This window comes from Camellia sinensis, unplaced genomic scaffold, assembly GCF_055761805.1.
Source record: "Camellia sinensis isolate YWXY unplaced genomic scaffold, ASM5576180v1 Unanchor1, whole genome shotgun sequence".
NCBI classification, from domain to species: domain Eukaryota; kingdom Viridiplantae; phylum Streptophyta; class Magnoliopsida; order Ericales; family Theaceae; genus Camellia; species Camellia sinensis.
The window spans coordinates 6,136,265-6,157,064 of record NW_028128987.1 but is presented as its reverse complement, the minus strand read 5'-3'; the positions used below and the strand labels follow the sequence as shown (position 1 = coordinate 6,157,064).

The 20,800-nt window shown below is 34.9% G+C and overlaps 1 protein-coding gene and 1 long non-coding RNA gene across 2 annotated transcripts; both read right to left on the bottom strand.

The window, feature by feature from the left end:
• Positions 1 to 4,424: 4,424 nt before the first annotated feature.
• On the bottom strand, positions 4,425 to 7,523 carry LOC145814013 (uncharacterized). The gene is made up of 4 exons (XR_014357479.1): positions 7,493 to 7,523; positions 5,152 to 5,424; positions 5,000 to 5,059; positions 4,425 to 4,696 (listed from the first exon to the last, which is right to left on the bottom strand). It is a non-coding gene; the product is annotated as an uncharacterized LOC145814013 (long non-coding RNA).
• A 1,858-nt stretch (positions 7,524 to 9,381) lies between these two features.
• On the bottom strand, positions 9,382 to 11,888 carry LOC145814012 (uncharacterized). The gene has a single exon (XM_082910481.1). The coding sequence runs from the start codon at positions 11,718 to 11,720 to the stop codon at positions 9,510 to 9,512; it is 2,211 nt and encodes a 736-aa protein (XP_082766607.1). The 5' UTR covers positions 11,721 to 11,888; the 3' UTR covers positions 9,382 to 9,509.
• Between the last annotated feature and the right edge of the window lie 8,912 nt (positions 11,889 to 20,800).

Below are 20,800 nucleotides of genomic sequence, written 5' to 3'. Positions count from 1 at the left end.
GTTTCATGATCAGTAGAATTTTTGTGATCTTATGCCATATTTATCTGAAATGTGTTTTGGTATGATTAAATTAGTTGAAGCAAAGCTAATTAAACAAGTTGCCTTATTTACGGAAATGCCATTGTGAGTGGGCCCTTTATTATAACATATTTGCGCCCTTTTAATCATTCAACAAAACATTTCTTCAACTCATCTCCTTGAGCCATAACCGACCGAGAGAGAGAGGAAGTGAGAGATTGAGTTCAACTTGTTGATTTGCTTGGAAATTGGAAGAAATTGTAGGAGATTTGCTTACTTGAGCCTCTAGACTTGTATTTAAGGAACCTAGGTATGAATTCAACCTCTTAATTGTGTCTTTAAGTTGATTCTTGCATGATTAATGGGTCTTTAGTGATCTAAGGCTTGAATTGGTTCAATAGTGTTGAATTAGAGCTCAATTGTTGCATGCATGTGTTTATCCTTGCATTGTGAGGTTTGATTTCATGGAAATCTTGCATGCATGTTCATATATTTACAATGGACCATGTTTTCATCTTGTTTTTGGAACAATTGGCTCATTAGAGCAAGTGTTTAAATCTTGAAAGTGGTTTAAATTCATGCATGTTGCATTGAATTTAAGTTCATGAAAATTGGTTTGAATTTGAGTTGAATTGATCTTCCCTTGGGCTTTGATTTTACAAATTGAGCTTTGAACCATGTTATACTATGTATTTGCAAATGTTTTCTAAGAAATGAGCCTAAGAGGATTGAATTTAATGATTTGAAAGTTGAATTTGAGCTTGTGGTTCAAATCTGGGAATTCCAGATTTTGAACTCACGCTTGAGCGGGGTGACTGGCGCTCGAGCGTGAAATTCGCGCTCCCAGTATTTTGCACTGCTTTGGTGTCCGCTCGAGCGGGGTAATTGACGCTCGAGTGTGACCTTGTGTCTTACGCTCGAGCGGATGTCGAGCACCCAATCGAGCGTGATTTTCACCTATCCAGCACTTTTGATTGTTTTGCAGAACGCTCGAGCGAGAAAGTCTGCGTTCGAGTGGAAACCTTTGTCTGCATGTCCGCTCGAGCGGAGTAATCAACGCTTGAGCTGGAACCCTGTTTTCTGAAAATTCTGGAAATGCTTTTAAAGTGCATCTTTGTATCCTCATTTCATCCTAGGCATTCTTAGGCATAGTTTAAGGCATCTTAATGAGGATATAGATGTAGAACCACACCGAGTCAAGATAGGGATTAAATTATTATCTTTCCCAACTGTGTAGCTTAGTGTGTGTTCAATCTGTAAACTGTGTAGGGTTGGCGACTGGAGACGCACTCTAGCTTACTGTAGCCCATAACTCTGTGAGTAACAACTGTGTAAAGATATATTTAACTGTGAATATTTCTGACTGTTTACTGAACTATTTTCTAAACTGATACTGTTAACTGAATAAATGTATGTCCTATATTCTGAATTGTATTGTGGCATCCTTAGCAATTACTGTTACTGACTGTTACTGTTACAGAGATCTCTGTTGGTTCCCTTGTTGGAACCACTACTGTTTACTGATTGATGGCCATTATTAACTGTTCGGTCTTTTATGACCTACTGCTTACTATACTGCTATGCTAATGGATGTACCATATATGACTGAATGACTGAAATACTGTTTTAATGAACTGCTTTCATTACTGTAAGAACATTCATTCTAAACCTCTTTACGTACAATGTTATTCACTGGGCTTTAGCTCACTGCTCATATATATATGTAGGTGTACAGGCACCAGACTGCGGCTAGAAGTGTCGGGGTAAGCTCCAGTTTTGTCAAGCCAACCTATGTGCCTTACTGCGAGGTTCCGAGCTTGTCAAGCCAAGGCTATGGGGTGTTTTAGTTTTTCCCCCTTCTGTTCTGTCTTGTAATAACTGTATAGACTGTACTGTACTGTTTGATAGGGATTTGGTCCCTGTTCTGCATGATTGTAAATATTGTGCATACTGTTCTGCACTGTGTATATATATTTATATGAAAAGTCTTTTTGGCATACAGACTGTCACAGCTCATTGGACATTGTTGTTTTACTGTATTGGCTTCCGCCAGGCCCTTGTACTCTGTTTTACTGTATTACTGTTAAGCAGGCTTTCGGTAATCTCGGATTATTGGCCGGTTACGGTGCTAAACCCATAGGGGCAGGTTTGGGTCATGACAAATACTAGCCAATCTCATGACTATGTAGTGGTTAGTTACGGGCACAGTCATGAGGATTCGAACTTACAACCAAGCTCTAGATATGGTTCATCCAACATTTAACTAACTACGCCATCCAATTACTATTGTCACTTATTACTATCTAAACATCTAACAAAACTTCAAAAATAAATTTCAAAATATAATTCAATGTCAAAGAACAAATCATTTAAAATTTTATGACTACCAATTTAATGTTGTATTTGGATTACCTACCGGTTAATAGTGGATTCGTGCATGTGTCCAATATTAACACAACTCATTTAATATTCTATTGTCCAGTCATGTCATATTTGTGTTCATGTAAAAATAACAATTAATTTTAATCCTCTAATTATGTGTATAATTCGAATCATGTTAACGGATCCATGTCAAATTCCTACCCCTAAGCTTGAGCGACAAATGATGCACAAAGACATGGCCAATCCAAGCGAAAACCTACCAAACACAAATCTAATTAAGGCTGTTTCAGAGAAGCAAAGCTGAAGACAAAAACAACTTACTAGAAACAACAAATGAAAGGTTAATCTTCAAGCTTCGTTAGATTTTCATTTGGCTAATGATGGTACATTCTCAAAAAATTTTAGTCTTTTAATAGAGTTTATTCATACCCAGTTTGAACAGGTAAAAGCATTTCGCCCCGTTTGGAAATATGTTATTTTAATAATTTTTTATTTTTTAATTAAAATATAAAGTAAAAATAATTAATATATTTGAGATAATTTTTTAATTTTTTATAAAAAGATGTACAAAAAATAAAGAGGAAAATAAATTTTTAGCTTTTTAATATAGATTTTTTGCTTTTAAATTTTTTTAGTGATTTTTTAACTTTTAAACTAAAATATTGAGTCCTCAGACGAGACCTAAATAAATCTAAAAGTATAAACTTATTAAGAAGAAAACAAAATCAACTTTTCTGCTAATAAAAAAAATGTATATTTTTTTAAGAGTATTATTATTAGCACTCCATTAATTATTTTGAACTCTCATTTCTTTGGACCCCTACTTAGAAATTCTAAACCCTTAAAATTTCTTTTCTCCCGTAAAATAATATCAAAATTATCATTGTGAAAATGTTTCACTTATTTAATAGAATGCACACCCTCACACCCGAAAAAGCCTCTCTCCCCAAAACCTAACAAAACTCACGAAAGTGATTACTATTTCATCTCCACATATTTGTTCATGATCTGAGAAAATAAATGTAGGTTTTTTTGTTGGTGATTCTAAATTCCCCTTTTGTGGGTTCTATGATCTCCACGAGTTTCAGTTAGTTGTTCTTGAACAAATAAGAAATGTTCGATTGCCTATTCCTGAACAAATGAACAATGTTTGGGCCTGTGTTCTTGAATTTTGGTTATATGTTCGAGAGTTTAGTTCTAAAAAAATAACGAACAATTTTTATTATTTTTTTTATTTTTTTTTAAAAAAACTTTTCCTTATAAGTTCAATCTCTTCTGAGCTAAGAACACCATTAAAGTTATGAATCTTCTCTGAGTTTTTATTGTTGTACTCATATTGTCTTATAGAGTTGTAATTGCCGAAAAAACTTTTACTTATTGTCATTGCCGAAGAATTATAAGTAATCAAATAGTTATCACCGTTATCGCCAGAATATTGTTGTCAAAGAGTTATCAAGGTTTTAAAAGTAAATATATTTTGAAGGTGAGATTTGGAAAGATGGATGGGTGATGATGGAGATGAGTACTCTCATAAACCCTAACTCATGATATAATAAGTGTGAGCTTAATTGTGTGATGAGGTGTCTTAAAATTATTAATGTCTTTTTTAGTAATTTCATTTGAAGTTATTATTATAATAAAAAAATTAAAAAATAAAGGGTTCAAAATAATTGATGGTTGTACTAATAAGAGCACATTTTTTTTTAATAATTCCCATTCCCCCCACCCAAAAAAAAAAAAAAAAAAAAACAAAAAACAAGAAAGAAAGAAAGAAAGAATAAATAAATAAATTAGATTCATTACCTAGGCTAGCACTGCCAAAGAAAGAAACATTACAAGTATTATAGGAGAATTCATTTGAGAAACTGACATTTTAACAGAAGAATAATCAAGATTTGCTATATAATTAAACCTAGATAACCGGAATTTTTGACATTTATGAGTAAATAGAAGTTCAAAGCAGGCATAAATTCAATTCAAAAAATGAAATTAAAAAAAAGGAAGAAAAATAAGAAGATACGACAGGAGGAAACTTTTTTTTTTTTTTGGGTTACATCGGAAAGAAAAATACAACAAATTAAACTTTACCGAAACATATACACCCAAAATAATCAAATTTATCTATACTGACGTGTTTTACATGTATTCCATTCATCAGTACAATAAATATATACTGTTGCACCAAGGCAGTGATAAAAAATCATTTGATAAGCAAATTCCGCTTAAAAATTTCGTCATTGCCACATTATTTCCTATTGCAGCAGAATTCCAAGCTTCCAGTCTATATACTGCAAACCTAAAATCACAAAAATGTAAAATTTAGCTTTACCACAACACAAGTTTCATCTCAAGACCCATGCATTTGGCTGACAAACAGACTCTTCTCTAAAATTTGCTCTATTGCTTCAGTGGTAATTGCTTTGTTTTTGTTCACTTTTTTATATAGGAACAATTCTAAATCATCACTAAATGAAATGATCAGAATCAAAACAAATACAGTTCTAGTTCACTCTTTGTGTATGAGAACGGAAGTAAGCCTTTGCCATGCTCTACAAAATCGACACTATCAGAAAGAAAGGTCTGAGACATCAATACTCACGGGTTGACTGAGTGGCTCTTTGTTAAAATCATTTCCATCAAATGCAGTTGCAGGTATTCCCTGCAAGAGTAAACCATTCAAATCTTCCATAACAAGAAGCAAATCAAGAAAAACCGAGAGAGAAAACAAGAGAAAGGTAAGGGATTTGATACCACTGTTGTTTGCATTCTTTCAAAACTAAAATTGCAGTCCTTATTTTCCTTGCTTGCTGAGGGATGAATGTGAAGAATGCTTAATCAGAGGTTAATCTCCAACCATTTCATATTGAACATATATTATAATAGAATCTGCAACAGATCTAAGGGAAGCAGCCTGTTTTTGGCTCAAACATATTATGAGAAGACCGATCTCCTCAAATAAGTCGAGGTGGCATTTTTTCCAAGTTAATTGTCAATTTGTTATCGAAAGCTCCCAACTTGAAATCCCTGGAAAAATGAAATCAGCACACATGGAGCAGTGTAAAGGAAATAGAAATGACCAACCCAACAATAGAGGTCATTTGGTTATCAAAACAGAAGACAAAACTGATTAAAGAGTAAATTACACTGAACTCTCCCAAGGTATGAAGAAATTACGCTTAGCCCTACAGTTTTTGGGAACACCATGATGCTAGAACAAAATGGTTATTTACGGCAGATTCCATTTGATACATTTTCTTCTTCATCGCCTCAATTTTGTTGTTACACTGGTTAGGGGTTTTTAGTGGCTTTGTTCCACTATTGCTGTCTGAAATTTGTCCGACAATAACTTCCAAATCACTCTTCAACTCGGCCCAATTTCGGAGCAACCATTTTGCTTCATACACAACTAATAAAGTCATGACCCCTCCTTCACTCTACTCATCCCTCTCACTCTTATCTGATGTTTTCATAACTGTGAGTCTGCCACAACCATCCCCGTGTTCTCTTTACCACTCAAAAACATTTACAATACCTGAAGGAATAATCACAAAGTAAAACCCAAAACACAAACCATGAATGAAAATACCCAGCACTCTTATATTCCATGTGAGCAAACTTTAAAAAATTGAATGCTTCTGTAAGAGAATTTTTCTATGTGATTTATTGGAGGTTGCAAGGGTACCACAAACTAGGTTTCCTCTATTCTTAGTATAACAAACGATAGAATTGACGGGTAATGAAAAAAAATCACAAACTAAACAAGAGAAGAGATGAAATGAGAGCTGAAAATTAGTCATGTATTTAGATGTTGAGTTGTTGCATTTGCTGCTCCATTTTGCAATTTATTTTTCTGTTTGTATGGCCACAAGCTGCTAAGAGCAATTAGAGAAAGCATCAGCAATCAAGAATCAAGGTGGACATTGCTTTGGGAGTTGGTTCTGAGAGAGATGAGAGGGGCAGCTAGGATCGTGGCCATTGCAATGATGGTGGTTCAAGGTGATCATGCGGTTGTGGCAGCACTGGAGGGGAAAAGAGGGTTGGTTGGCAATGATGGAGGGCAGTAGCGGAGCCAGAGGGGGCACCCATTAATTACAATTTCAAAATTTTTCTTTTCGTGATCAACAATAAGACAACAATAATTTTATGAGCTAAAATTAAACATAAAAAATTAGATATTCAAATCAAAATTCTATGATAGTGTGGAATAACTTGGCACACGATAGTGATGTAAGTTTGCAAATTTTAGAAAATAAAACGTAACATTTATAGCACAAATTATTATAAAATATATTTAATTTTTATTTAAAAGAAAAATATTAGAGAGATGGTATTGTTCATAAACGATGTGTTTTGAATGAAAATTGTTAGATAATTCCGGAATACTATGTGGCATTGCCTACGTGGTGCTCCCGGCATGAGAAATCGAACTCACAATAAGTGATTTGCCCATTATCTCCCAACTATCTAATAATGATGAGTTACTATGTTTAATCCACAAGATTCCCTGCTACGCTATTGGTTTGGACCACCACACAACCAATACCACACGATATTCCTAAAATATTAAATAAGTACCTGTTGTGAACAATGCAAAAAACCCCTAGCCACAAGCATGATGAGATAAGAGAGGACACATTTTGCATAATGATTGGGCGGTGGCTAGGTGGTGATTGGGTGGTTGTAGTGGCACTAGAGGGAAAAAGAGGGTGGGTTGGCAATGATGGAGGGGATATGCCAGAGGGGTAAGAGTGGGTGGTGGCTAGCTGAGAAGAGAGGGATCAACTTCTGGGGAGGAGGGGGAGGAGCAGGTTCATCCAAGAGTGGGAGAAAGAGATGGGGAGACAAAAACAACCTTATTGAAGAGGGATCAATTCGTAATTTCTCATTCAAGTTAAATTTAACTGTTAAACACAAAATATATGAGGGGGAAAATTCATTTATTGTTTATTCTATCATTAGTGGAGGGGAGGTTGGTGCAATTACGTCAAAACTATACGGCTTATTTTATTTTTCCCAAACCTCACAAGGGGAGGTCAATCTAATTTACCCTAGATTAAAAGTTATTGGCAAAAAAAAAAAAAATTAGAGTTACATGATTGCGAAGGACCAACATGCAAAACTCTTTCACCTGGCCAAAAAGGTAAAGAATGATTATAAAGCATGAACTTAATTGATGCAAAGGAGAACATGAATGAACATTATAGTCTACATACACTCACTCCAATACAAATTCCATAGCATGGTATGATGTCTATTGCAATAGTAACAAATGTAAGTCATCTAGCTTCTATCTATTACTCCAATTTAAAACAAAAACTTCTATCTATTACTGCACAGTTCTATTGGCCAAGACAAATAGCACAAATTATGATGGGGCCTCTATGGCACTGCCCTTTGGCTCCATGGCAATATATTTCATCACACAAACATGCAGTGAAAGAAGACAGCTAATAATGCATTAAAAAAAATATTGGAAACATTAAGATATGAAAACTTTTTGTTTTTATTTTGATAAGTTAAGATAACTAAAAACTTTACCCATGATCATAGACTTGCCTCCCTCCCACCGTCAAAAGATCACTCTTTTTCATTATCCTCGCAATTTGAGACTGAAACAAGAGCATGCGTATGTGTTTGATCAAAGGACAGGGGAAAAAATCACATCGCAAATAAAAATTTGAAAAATACAACACAAGCAGTGCCATAAGACCATCTCCAACCGTTCACCAAATCCATCATCAAATTCAAATTTGATGAAAAAGAAGTGCTTTTTGTGCTCCAACGGTTGCACCAAAATAGTATCAAATTGAGAAAACATCAAACGGTTTACCAAACTGAGGATGACTTGCCCCTTTCAGCAATTCACTGTGCATAACCGTTGAGTTGGACTCACCGGACGACCGGCCGGATATCCCCCTGGATGACCGTTTTAAAGCAAAAATTTGTAAAAATTTACATTAACAGGTCGACCCCTAGGTCGACCACCTCAGTACCTCCATTATCAAGCACCTCTCTCTCTCTCTCTCTCTCTCTCTCTGGTTGAAGAGTATCCATCAAAGAATACTGTATTCCTTCATCTTCCCTGTAGTTCTAGAGAGACAGAGAGTGAGGAGAGAAGGGAGGGAAGAAAGAGCAGTGGAGCTCATATAATTAAAACCAAAATGCAAGCCATCATCATTTTCTTCTTCCTTCTCTTAAGCCCCACAACACCGAGTGTTCTGAATCGCATGACTTTCAAAATCAAGAAAAAAACAATAACTGCGAAGGACCCAACCAATTCCAATGTTCTGAATTATGATCAGATCTTTATCCGTGACTTTATACCTTCTGGTATAGCTTTCTTATTGAAAGAAGAGTATGATATTGTTCGCAACTTCATTCTTCATACATTGAGGAAACAGAAATGAAGGCAACCAAAAAAAAAAAAAATATTCAATTTTGCTCTTGCCGGTCGAACCCTCAGACGTCCTGTGGTTTGATGAAAGCACCGTTGGAGCGTCTGATATCAAATAGAGGAATTGGTCATATTTTTACTCAAATTTGATGAAATGTTTGGTGAACCATTGGAGATGCTCTAAGTAATACAAACCAGGTATTTGGCAACATACCTCATCATAATATTACAAAGTAGAAATTCATACCTCAGTGGTGATTACAATATTATATAGTCTTCATGTATCCAATCTCGTACTGCATACAATCAAATAGGTATGAGAATGTTTTTTATATTAGCAAAAACATACAAATCTTAGCTTCAAAATCCCTTTAGCATTAATATTACATTACACATAATATCACAAAACTCATGTAAATTGAAAAGGTAAAGCATATCTTGAATAGAAGATTGTACATGTTAAACACATGAAATGAAAAATAAGCCAAGTTTAATTCAGTTATATAGCTTTGATGTTCTCGAAATTAGCAAAAAGGGTAAATGAAGACAAGACACCAAAAATGGAGCCTATGGTTCCACAAGATAAATTTGAGCAGAAGACTTGAATACAATAATCTCACCTTATGGGTCAATGGGCAATACATGAGCAATTAAAATGTATCAAATGGCACAATTCATTAAGTCATAGCTTTTCATGATTACAAAAGTAAAAAAATTAAAATTTATCATCTGGCACAAAACCCCTCTGCAACATTTCATCATGGAATCGAAATGCTTCCTTCAAATTGTTTAGTGTGACATGTCCATTTATCAATGATACATATGTGGATCTATCAGGATTCACGCCCCTCTGAGTCATCTTCTTGTATACCAAATTTGCTTCTTGCATTCTACCTTCTCTACAGAAACCATCCAAAATCACATTGTATGTAACAACATCAGGTAATAGTCCTTGATTTTCCATTTTATAAACCAAGTCAAGTGCTTTGTCCATATTCTCTTCTTTCATAAATCCATGTATAAGAGTGTTGAATGTAATGCTATCAGGAACAACTCCTTTGGAAGTCATCTTATTCAAAAAGTCATATGCCTTTGCTGCATCCCCAGACCGGCAATAGCCTTTTACAACAGTGTTACAAGTCACAACAGTTGGCTCAATACCTTTTCCAACCATCTCATCGCACAATCTGAATGCCTCAGATACACGACCCTGACTACAAAATCCATTGATCAGAATGCTGTATGTAATGTGATTAGGAAAGATGTTCCTAGCAATCATATCATCCCATAACTCATTAGCTCTATTCATTTCACCTTCCTTGCAATATCCATCAATTAAACTATTGTACGTTACAACATCTGGCTTGAGATTCCTCTCAAGCATTGACCCAAACAAGCTCATGGCTTTGTTCATATTCCCATCCTTACAATATCCATGTATCAGTGTGGTAAAAGTGCAAAAATCAGGGTATACACCCCTTTCCACCATTTCATTGAAAAGCTGATCGGCATCGGAAAGCATCTTCTCTTTGCACAACCCATTCAAAATAGTATTGTAAGTAACCACATCCATAAAGCAACCCTGCTCCAGCATTTGATCCCGCACCTTCAAAGCTTCCAAGATCATTCCATTTCTACAAAACCCACCAATGAGAATAGTGTAAATTACATTGTCTGGCATTAGGCCAACACTCTTCATACCCTTAAAATATTCTAATGCCCGATCAAGATGCCCATTCCTTGAAAACAATCCGATAAGTGAACTGTAACTGACTAAATCAGGAACAACACCTCTAAGAAACATTTCATCAAAAATTGCTTCAGCATCAGACATATTATCGTTCCTACAACACTCAACAAGCAGTGTGTTATAAGTGGTAGCATCGGGGCTTAGTCCAATCTGCAACATTTCATCCAAAACTTCCTTTGCTCTGGCATATTTTCCATTCTTACATAAACCATTTATTATTGCATTATAAGTGAAAAGACATGGTTTTAAACCCTTACTCAACATCGAGTTTATTAACTCAAAAGCTTCTTCTATAAGCCCTTCACGACAATATGCATTAATCAAAGTATTATATGTCACAATATCAGAAAAAATTCCTTTGTCTTCCATTTCAGAAAGAAACAATTTTGCATTTTCCAGTTTCCGATCTTTACACAATGCATTAACCATGATGTTTAGTGTATAAACATTCACTTCAATCCCACTTCTAACGATTTCCCCATACACTTCCCAAGCTAAGTCCACCCACTCAACCTTAACAAGCCCTCCAAGAAGACTATTACAAGCATTTAAAGGCACACAAAAACCTCTACTTTTCAGCACGCGAAACGCCTCTGTAGCTTCCCTCAACTTCCTAGCTTGCACATAAGTCCTAATTAACAAATCAAAAACAAGTGGATTCGAGCCACAATTTCGATAAGTCGAAACCAACGAATCGACAATCTCAACCCGCGAAACACCACTCTTTCGAACCATCCGAAGAATCAAAGCCTGGGCATCGGATACCCTCCGACTCCTAGCCAATATATGAATCGCAGCACTCAACGAAATCGATGAGTGCTTGAAATTAGGATATTTTGTGGCAATTAAATCAATAAACCTCTGACCCATTTGCAAATTCTCATGGCATCGATAAAGAACATCAACGAAAATTGAGGGGTTTAATTGAAACAGATAACTATGAGGAGAATTGGACTTATTACCTTGTTTGAGACTCCACAAAATCTTTTCAACCATGAAGGAGTCGGAAATGGAGATGGGTGTTGACGAATCTGGTAATTCAATCGATGGGTGGGTTTGTTTGGATGGAGTTTCTAGGGTTTGGGTTGCTGTGGTTCTGATGAATTGATGAATAGAAACTGAAGGCGTTGTTCTTCTGAGTGAGGGTGTTTGAAAAAATAACCGTTGTGTTGCCATAGCGAGGTAAAGAAGGTTGTAGTGCTTTGCTTGATGTGAATATGAGAGCAGAGAGAGTAAACAGCTCAACTGTTCTTTCACATGAACGACGATGGAGGTCGTCTGTGTTCTGTCAGTCTCTCGCCATGCTTGGGTTCGAGGCTTCGGCTATGTTCGACTTGATTTGATTGGATTATTTTGAGAATTTTTTTCTACAAAATAAAAGCTAATTTGATAAAAGAGATAAAAATAAATAAAAAATACTTAAATACTATATGTTAGAAAAAATACTTAAATACTATATGTTAGAATTGTGTTTTAGTTAGTTTCACAATTTTTTTTATGACCCATTTAATCTTTTTAAATGTGTGATAATTCATTTGTCATTTAATTCTTTTTAAGTGTTATGTTTGTAAAAAAATACATTAATTTTATTTTTTTTTAAAATATTATGTTTGAATATTATATTGAAATGTTATGCTTGAGTGTTACATTAGAGAACGTAATCCAAAAATTGAATCAAACTTTCCTAAGATGACATCCCCCAATGAAAAAAGGTAGAAACGTTCGTCAAATCATACCAAAATTCAAAATAGGATGCCACGATAAGTTTATCAAAGCATACAAGACCTATTAGTATATTAAAAAATTCATAGGATTGATACTCATGTGAGACTTTCTAATAAATTTTCTTATAATTTTATTTTTTGAAAAGGTAGAAATAATTTAAAAAATTTTTAAAAATATTTTTTCATATTTATTTTTAATAAATTAGTTCTTTTTTTTTAATTCTATTTTTTTTTCTGAAAAACAAATCAAACATGGACTTGCATTTGGTTTGGTTTGAGTATCTTCTGAGAAATTACTTGTTTGGATTATCAAATAAGAGAGAAATTGAAAGATATAGAGAGACACATTTCTTTCATAACTCTTATTTTTATCTCTCTAAAAGTGGAGAGATTAGGAGAGAAATGAAATTAATCAAATATTATTTTGTTATAATACCAAAACTATATTTTAGATAAAAAAAAAAAAAAATAACACCTATAAAAGATTAATTTGATAATGTAACATTATATCTTTTTTATTTTTTTATTTTTATATATATCTTCACTAAACAAGATAAAAGATAAATCAATATTATTTCTTTTCTTTTCTCTCTTATCTATCCAGATAAAAGGAAAGAAAATCATAATTTCTTTTCTACTCCTTTATAACTTATCTAATCATTTCTTTTATTTTTTCTCCCAAGTTACCAAACGTAACATTTGAGTATATTAACTATTATTAGCGATGGAATTGAAGGACAATAATTTATTTACAAAAAATAATATTACTACGTCAATCTTGTCAAGTTTTTTTTTATATAGATTTTATATATGAATATTAATTTTTTTTTATTTTATGATAAATTTATTGAAAAGTCCTTCAATGTTTATCATTGGACATGAATACTACAATATTTTTAAAATTGTTAAGGCATCATGTTTAGTTTTTTTGCATTTTTGTTTTTTTTTTCAAATTCAAATGAGACATGTTGAACATGAAGGTAATTTATGGACCCTTTTACGCTGTGTTTGGTTGGTGGATTTGAGGAGGGATTTGGAAAGAGAAAGGAAAAAGTTAGGTGAAATGTGAATAAAATATGCCTACATTTCACCTAGTTTCACACACTTTTTTCTTTTTCCTTTTCAAATCCCTCCCAAAATCCCTCAACCAAACACAACATTAGTCTTCTAGTCATATGCACAAGTTTTCCGACGTTTATCATTGTCACGCCATCAAAATATAACCGAAATAAATACATTTCGAATAGTGATGATAAGATTATAATAAACATAACAAAAAATAGTGTCTCTCTCGACTAAATATTGTGGTGGTCCAAAAAATACTAATTTATTGGGGGTGATTTAAATAAATTTTAATAATGGGCCTAGTCAAAATAAAGAAATCCATTAAACAAATATAACACCCCTTATCTATAAAAGGGAGGCATCCCATAAAATAGAAGTATGCCTCACTCTTCGTTTTCTTCATCTTCTTTTATTGATTCAAGTTGCTAACTTCAACATTGGAGTATCTCCGGCTGGCAACTCCAGTTGGGTGACACCAACAATGTCTATCTTTGTAGATTTATGGGACAAAACTTATCTCTTCATTAGATCTCTTCAACAATCCATATGAGAGGATTTTCTGAATCTCACAATTGGCACCGTCGGTGGGAATTGAAAGAGTTCAACAAAGAGATTGAGATCTAGCTTGAATCGGCAGGTATAATTTGAAGGTATGAGAGGTGTTCACATCATAATATGATGGACTTTCTCATACCGAATCATAACCCAAAAGATGGTGATTCAACCTTCCTGCAGGAAGAAACAACTGGAAGTTTGAGTTTCAAATGAAAAGTCACAATGTTTGGAAACATGGTAACCATTGGGTTTGGAGATTCAATTTCAATGATTGTAACCATTGATCAAAAGCCATCATGCATGCTATAAATATATAGACAGAATATTGGTTCAAACTCACTTAATTTTCTCTTTCGGTTTGTATATTCTTGCGTGATAAACACCCTTATGGGGACTCTAATCAATTTTCCATGATCAGTTAATCTTTCAATGGTATCAGAGCCAGGTTTACACATACTCGCAGATGTTGAATTACAGTCTGGAAGAATGAAAATTTTTCGAAATCTTTTTACCAAAAATTTAGAGTGTTATTGATTGACAGCTTTGGCATTAGTTAACTCCATTTGCTTATTTAATCATCATCAACGTGTTGTATTGCCAGAAAAGTATCCAAAGAAAATAACAGTTGGTAGTGGTATTGTACCGAACCTTACCGAAAGTGTGGCTGAATTATACCGGTGGAAAAATTTTTATAAAATAATTTTCAGTTCAACTTGAGTCACCACTTTAGCACCATCTTGTTCATTTCAAAATTTTGATCACAACGGTGTAATTTGTTTTGAAAAACGACAAAAGTTTGATCCATAAAATTCAAATTACAATGTATGGTCTCTGACACCAGTCATCGGAGAAGACAACCAGTGCAATAATAACGTTGGAGCATCTGCCTCTGTTTTGAAAATTCCATTTATTGGGCCAAAATCAAAAACAAAAAGAAAAGGCCCAAAAATTAAGCGCATAACAAGGAAATTTGGGCTTAATTCTTAAAAAGAAGCAAATTGGGCCAACTCTGCCAAAGGCCCAATCCAGCTAGGTGCAGCCTAGTAGCCCAGAGCTGCAAGTGCAGTTGAGGATCGTAGTCCACCCAGCACGCTGACCCGCGTGCCAGCCTTAAGCCGCGCCCTTCTGCTTTGCGCCCGGACCCGCATCCTTCAGCTTCGCGCCTTGACCCACGCTTGTCTAACCCACGTGTTCCACCGGTTCACTCCTAACTGGTTCAAACCGATTCAGCCAAAGCTCTGAACCGGCAGCAGCCTAGACCAGGAGATTTTTTTGCCCGTTCTCACTCATTTTAGAGCCGTTTTCAGTCATTCAAAAGCCAAAACCTCCAGAATTCTTCTAAGTACTAAATTTTCGAAAGAAATAATTAGAGAATGAGGCTATTCAAGGGTGTTACCCAGGAAAACATCCAAAGAAATTTTTTTAAATAAGTATCGTTGTGTTCCTTGGGCTCGTAACTATTTTCACAAGACTCATAAACAGAGTATTGGGTTTAATTGGCCATTGGGTTTTCATCATTCTTCTTACCCAAGGCAAGAAGACCGTTTTACACCTCTACATCAATATTTTGCTTATCATAGGGGCCAACTCAACAACTACAAGCCTTATCCTTATTAAAGACATGTTGTATTTATTTTTGCTTATTTGTTTATTTTGTTTGTAATATCCACACTTGTATTTTTATTATAACACATTTTTAGTATGTCTATTAAAAGTGCTATTGATTTTTCAAGAACTAAGATGCTTAATGGAAATAATTTTCGGGCATGGAAACGCCACATTTCTTATCTTCTTCCACATGAAAAAATGTTGCACACTTTATCCACTTACAAACCAGATGATGATTGTAATTGGTTTCAAAACAAATGGATAGAGAATGATGCAACGGCAAAGGCAACAATGTTACATAATATAAAAGACGACATTATTCCATTATTCGAAGAACATGAAACTATCAAACAATTAATGAAAGCAGTAGAAAGTAAGTATGGAGTTCGATCGGACACTCAAATTCAATTGCTCTTAGACAAATACAATAACACTTGTATGAGTGATAATGATAGTGTTGGTAAACATGTTAATCAAATGGAGTTAATTGCTAAAGAATTATCTAACGCTAATCACCCTTTGTCAGACAAGATGCAAGTAACTACCATACTTAATAGTCTTCCATTGTCTTGGGATCATGTTGTCACATCTTTAACTCATAGCGGACGAGAGATTTTAATGGTAACATTTCCTGTACTCTTAGTTTTGGAAGAAAAAAGAATTAAACAAAGGCATAAAGAATGATTGTCTTCTAACTTGTTAATGGCACAATCTTCGTCACAACCACTGAATAATATCCCCACACCATTCAACAAGAGAAAGACTATTTTTTTCAAGAAAAAGTGGAAGAAGGGGTACCAGAAAGGATGGAAGAAGCAGCAAGGATGGCCAAAACAACAACATCACAAGAATCAGTTTGGCCCATGTTACATATGCGGTCAAAAAGGTCATATCAAAGCCACTTCTCCTCAGAACAAGCAAAAAAATGATGACAACCTCGTTGCCATGACAATTTCTGAAACAATGGTACTTGAACCTTCATCAAATTCATGATGGATTGATTTTGTTACAACTAGGCATATCGTGCAAAACAAGGACATGTTCGTGGAGTTTACTGAAAAGAAGTTTGGTGAATACAGAATCTATATGCGCAACAACTCTTACAGTGATGTTCTGGGCATGGACAACTGTCAATTCTCTATTAGTGGAACTTCCATTGTGCTTCATGATGTGCTTTATGTACCCAGCATTCGCAGAAATTTAATTTCAATTCCAATGTTAACCAAAAGGGTTTTGAGATTAATTTCAAGTTTAACACAGTTTTGATTAAGAAAAGAAGTGTATTAGTGAAAGGTGTAAGAGTGAATGACATGTACTCTCTTCCTATTGATAATAATAAAGTATGTTTTCTGATTATTTGTATGTTTCTACCAGTAATAGTTCTTATTTATGGCATCTACAATTAGGTCACATTAATAAAAATAAAATGTCTCAAATGTTTAATATTGGCCTATTGCCTTAAGTGTGTTCTGATGATTTTGACATATGTGAACCATGTATCAAAGGAAAAATGACTAGCAAGCCATTTCAAAACATTGGAAATCATCGGAATTATTTGAAGTAATTCATTCGGTCATTTGTGGCCCCTTAAGAAATAAAACTCATCGTGGCATGGAATACTTTATTACTTTCACTAACAATTATTCAAGATATGGACATATCTACCTTCTTAAACACAAATCAGAGGCCATTGAAAAGTTTAAGAAATATAAATTAGAAGTAGAAAAATAACTTTGTCGGTCTATTAAAAACTTGAATAATGATAGAGGTGGTGAATATGAAGCTATAGATTCTTTCTATAAGGATAATGACATCAAACATTTGTTTACAATGCCATACACACCACAACAAAATGGGATTCTAGAAAGACGAAACCGTACTCTAATGGAAATGACAAGGTCTATGATGGCTCATGCTGATCTTCCTATTCATTTTTTTTAGGGGGGGAGGGGGTAGGGAGAAGCCTTGTCCATTGCTGCATATATATTAAATAGAGTCGAAACAAAAGCCAAACCTCTAACTCCTTATGAATACTGGAATGGTACTAAACCTAATGTTCTAAATCTCAAAGTTTGGGGATGTAAAGCACATGTATTTATTCCCAAATCTTTAAGGAATAAATTGGGAAGTAAAACTTGGGAATGCAAGTTTATTGGCTATGTTGAAAATGGGAGTGGTTATTGTTTTTACCATCCCGAACGTGGATTAATCGAAAGTAGAGATGCTATTTTGCTTGAATCTACTGATCTTGTTACTTCTATTGAACAAATTGAATTGCTCTCCGAAGCATCTTCAGATTCTTCTTTTCATTTTTTGTCACTAGCACCACTAGTTCTCTCAGAACCACCTAATAGTGGGAGGAAACGACACTTACATGACGTTGCGTTACCTGCTTCAAATCCTAAGATAAGTGGGAGTAAGAGAGCAAGACGTCTATCTACATTTTTGAAAGATCATTATGTTTTTCAAGTTGAAGAATTTAATAACTTAGTAGATGATCCTACTAGTTATAATGAAGCAATGAGTAGCAATGACGCTACACAATGGCTTGAGGCTATGAATGAAGAACTTGACTCGATCAAGATAAATGATGTTTGGGAATTAAATGGTCTCCCAAATGAAAGGAAAGCCATTGGTTGCAAGGGGGTTCTCAGAAAGAAATTCAAAATAGATGGGAGTTTGGACAAATACAAGACCGAGTTAGTAGCCAAGGGATTCACTCAACAACCTGGAATAGACTTTGTCGATACATATTCTCCTGTTGCAAAAGTTCTCTCAATAAGGATTCTAAAAGCATTCGCAGCTATGATGGATCTAGAATTACATCAGTTAGATGTTAAAATAACTTTTCTCAATGGAGAATTAAAATAAAAAATTTATATAATGCAACCTGACGGTTTCCAGACCCAAGGTAACGAGGATAAAGTCTACAAGTTCAAAAAATCCTTGTATGGACTCAAATAATTTTCAAGACAATGGTACTTGAAATTCCACTAAGCTATTTTAGAAATAGGCTATGTTGTGAGTCCATTAGATCATTGTGTTTATATCTGGAAAAATGATGACAAGTTAGCAATATTGTCTTTATACATGGATGACATATTGTTAGCAGGAAATTGTTCAAATATGATTATAAAAATCAAAACTTTCTTGGCATCTAGATTTGAAATGAAAGACATGGGTCTTGCAACTTATGTTCTAGGAATTAGAATTTTAAGAGATAGAAATTTCAAAATTATTATATCTAGATCAAGAAAAATATATAGACAAGGTGCTCAAAAGATTTAATATGGATAACTATAATTCTTTAAGCACACCTATTTGTAAGGGACAACGTCTTAGTAAAAGTATGAGTCCTCAAACTAAGTTTGAAATTGAGGAAATGAGTGATGTCCCATATGCTTAGGCAGTAGGTTGCCTAATGTATGCTATGACAAGCACAAGACCTGACATCTGTCATGCAGTCGGATTGATAAGTAGGTTTCAATCTAATCCAGGTAAGGAACATTGACAAGCAGTCAAAAGAATATTCAGATATTTAAAAGGCACTAAGAATTTGAAATTATGTTTTGGTTTGTGCGATCTAGACATAAAAGGATACATTGAAGCAGATTTTGCAAGAGATGTAGATGATAGAAAATCTACTGGTGGTTATGTGTTCTTGTTTGGTGGAACAATAGTTTCTTGGTTAAGTAAGAAACAAAGTTGTGTTACAAAGTACACTATGGAAGCTGAATACATAGCTTGTAACACAATCATGAATAGTGCAGTTTGGATAAAACAATTTGTTGACAGTTTACAATTAGGTATACCTACCAGACCGATCAATATGTTTTGTGACAATCAGTCCGCCATCTCATTAATAAAAAGTGGAGTGAATAGCTCTAAGGGAAAACATATTGATGTAAGTTATCGCTATATTCAAGATATAATGAAAATGGGAGAAATCAAAGTCAACTATATACCCTCAAAAGAGATGGTGGCTGACCCTATGAGCAAAGGGTTATCTCTGGAAAATTTCGAAGAACATGTAGCGAATCTAGGATTGAAAATGTCTAGCTAGGTGATTTAGCTACTTATATAAGAGAGTTGGATGACTCTAGGGACACCTGGATAACCGATGTTATGCGACTTTATCTTGCATGGAAACATGTGCTTGGTCAGGAAATGAGGTAGAGGAACTGACAAGGTACAGACATCATAGTTAGCATAAGATGTAAAGTCCATGATATGTAACATGCTGACTAGATGATGCTGTTTGCTTGATCAGCAAAAAAGTCATTGATAAGGTGTGTGTAGACACCCCATTTTTGACCGTCCTCAAGACTTGGACGTCATCGTTTGAACACTCGATGATCATCCATGCTTGTGTTCGTTTTGAGTTCCCGGAGGTCTCGGTCATGCGCCTTACCTCAAGATCTCTCAACTTGTTTGTCTTGTGCTTGGTTTTGGACCAAAGACTTGTGTTTTTGCTTTTGAGGGAAGAGGGTGGCTTGTTAGCCATCCCCTCAACCCATCTGCCAAGGCTTGAAGCCATCGGCCCATTTTTCTTTCCATTGGCCAAAGGTACTGGCCGATCGACACTGTTTTTGGTCGGTCGGCCACCCTTGTTGGTCAATCGGCGATATTTTCTGGCCGACCCCTTTTCATCTGCTTTTGGCAGATATTTTGTGTCAGCTGGAACAGCTAGCATGCACAATTTCCCCCTCCATACACGTGTATGGAGGGATTTGAGCCTTGCTTAGCTTCTCCAAGAAGCTTTGCAAAATTGGTTTTCTATAAAAGGAGAGCCTTCTCTCCCTTTCCAGGGGTTCTAAAAATTTGATATACAAGTTATATATATATATATATATCTCTTTCTATATCTCCCTCTCTCAAGATTTGTGTGTGTGTTTGAGCTCAAAAGTGTGTTTTGTCCTTACTATTGCACACAAACACCTAGAGTTACACCATCCTTGTGTGCGCAGGTACTAGGAGGTTGATTTTAAGGTTCTTGAGCTGGTTTTGATCAGAGAGAGTTGCTGGTCTTGTGTTCTTGAAGTTGTTCTTCAAAGGTGAGATTCTAAACTTTAGATACCTCATTTTGGCTTAAGCTTTTACACATACTTCTATATTGTTTTAAGCTTAACTCTAAACTACAAAAAGTTCTGATTTTGTATGCTTGTTATGGTTTCTTAAGGTCACTTTTTAGTTGGGGGTTGTCTACCCCCTCTTACGCCTTGTTTGGCCTTGTTTGGCCTTGTTTTGTGCCTTTACTTTTGAGCTTTGGGATCATCTTATTTTGACCTTCACACCACTGAAATC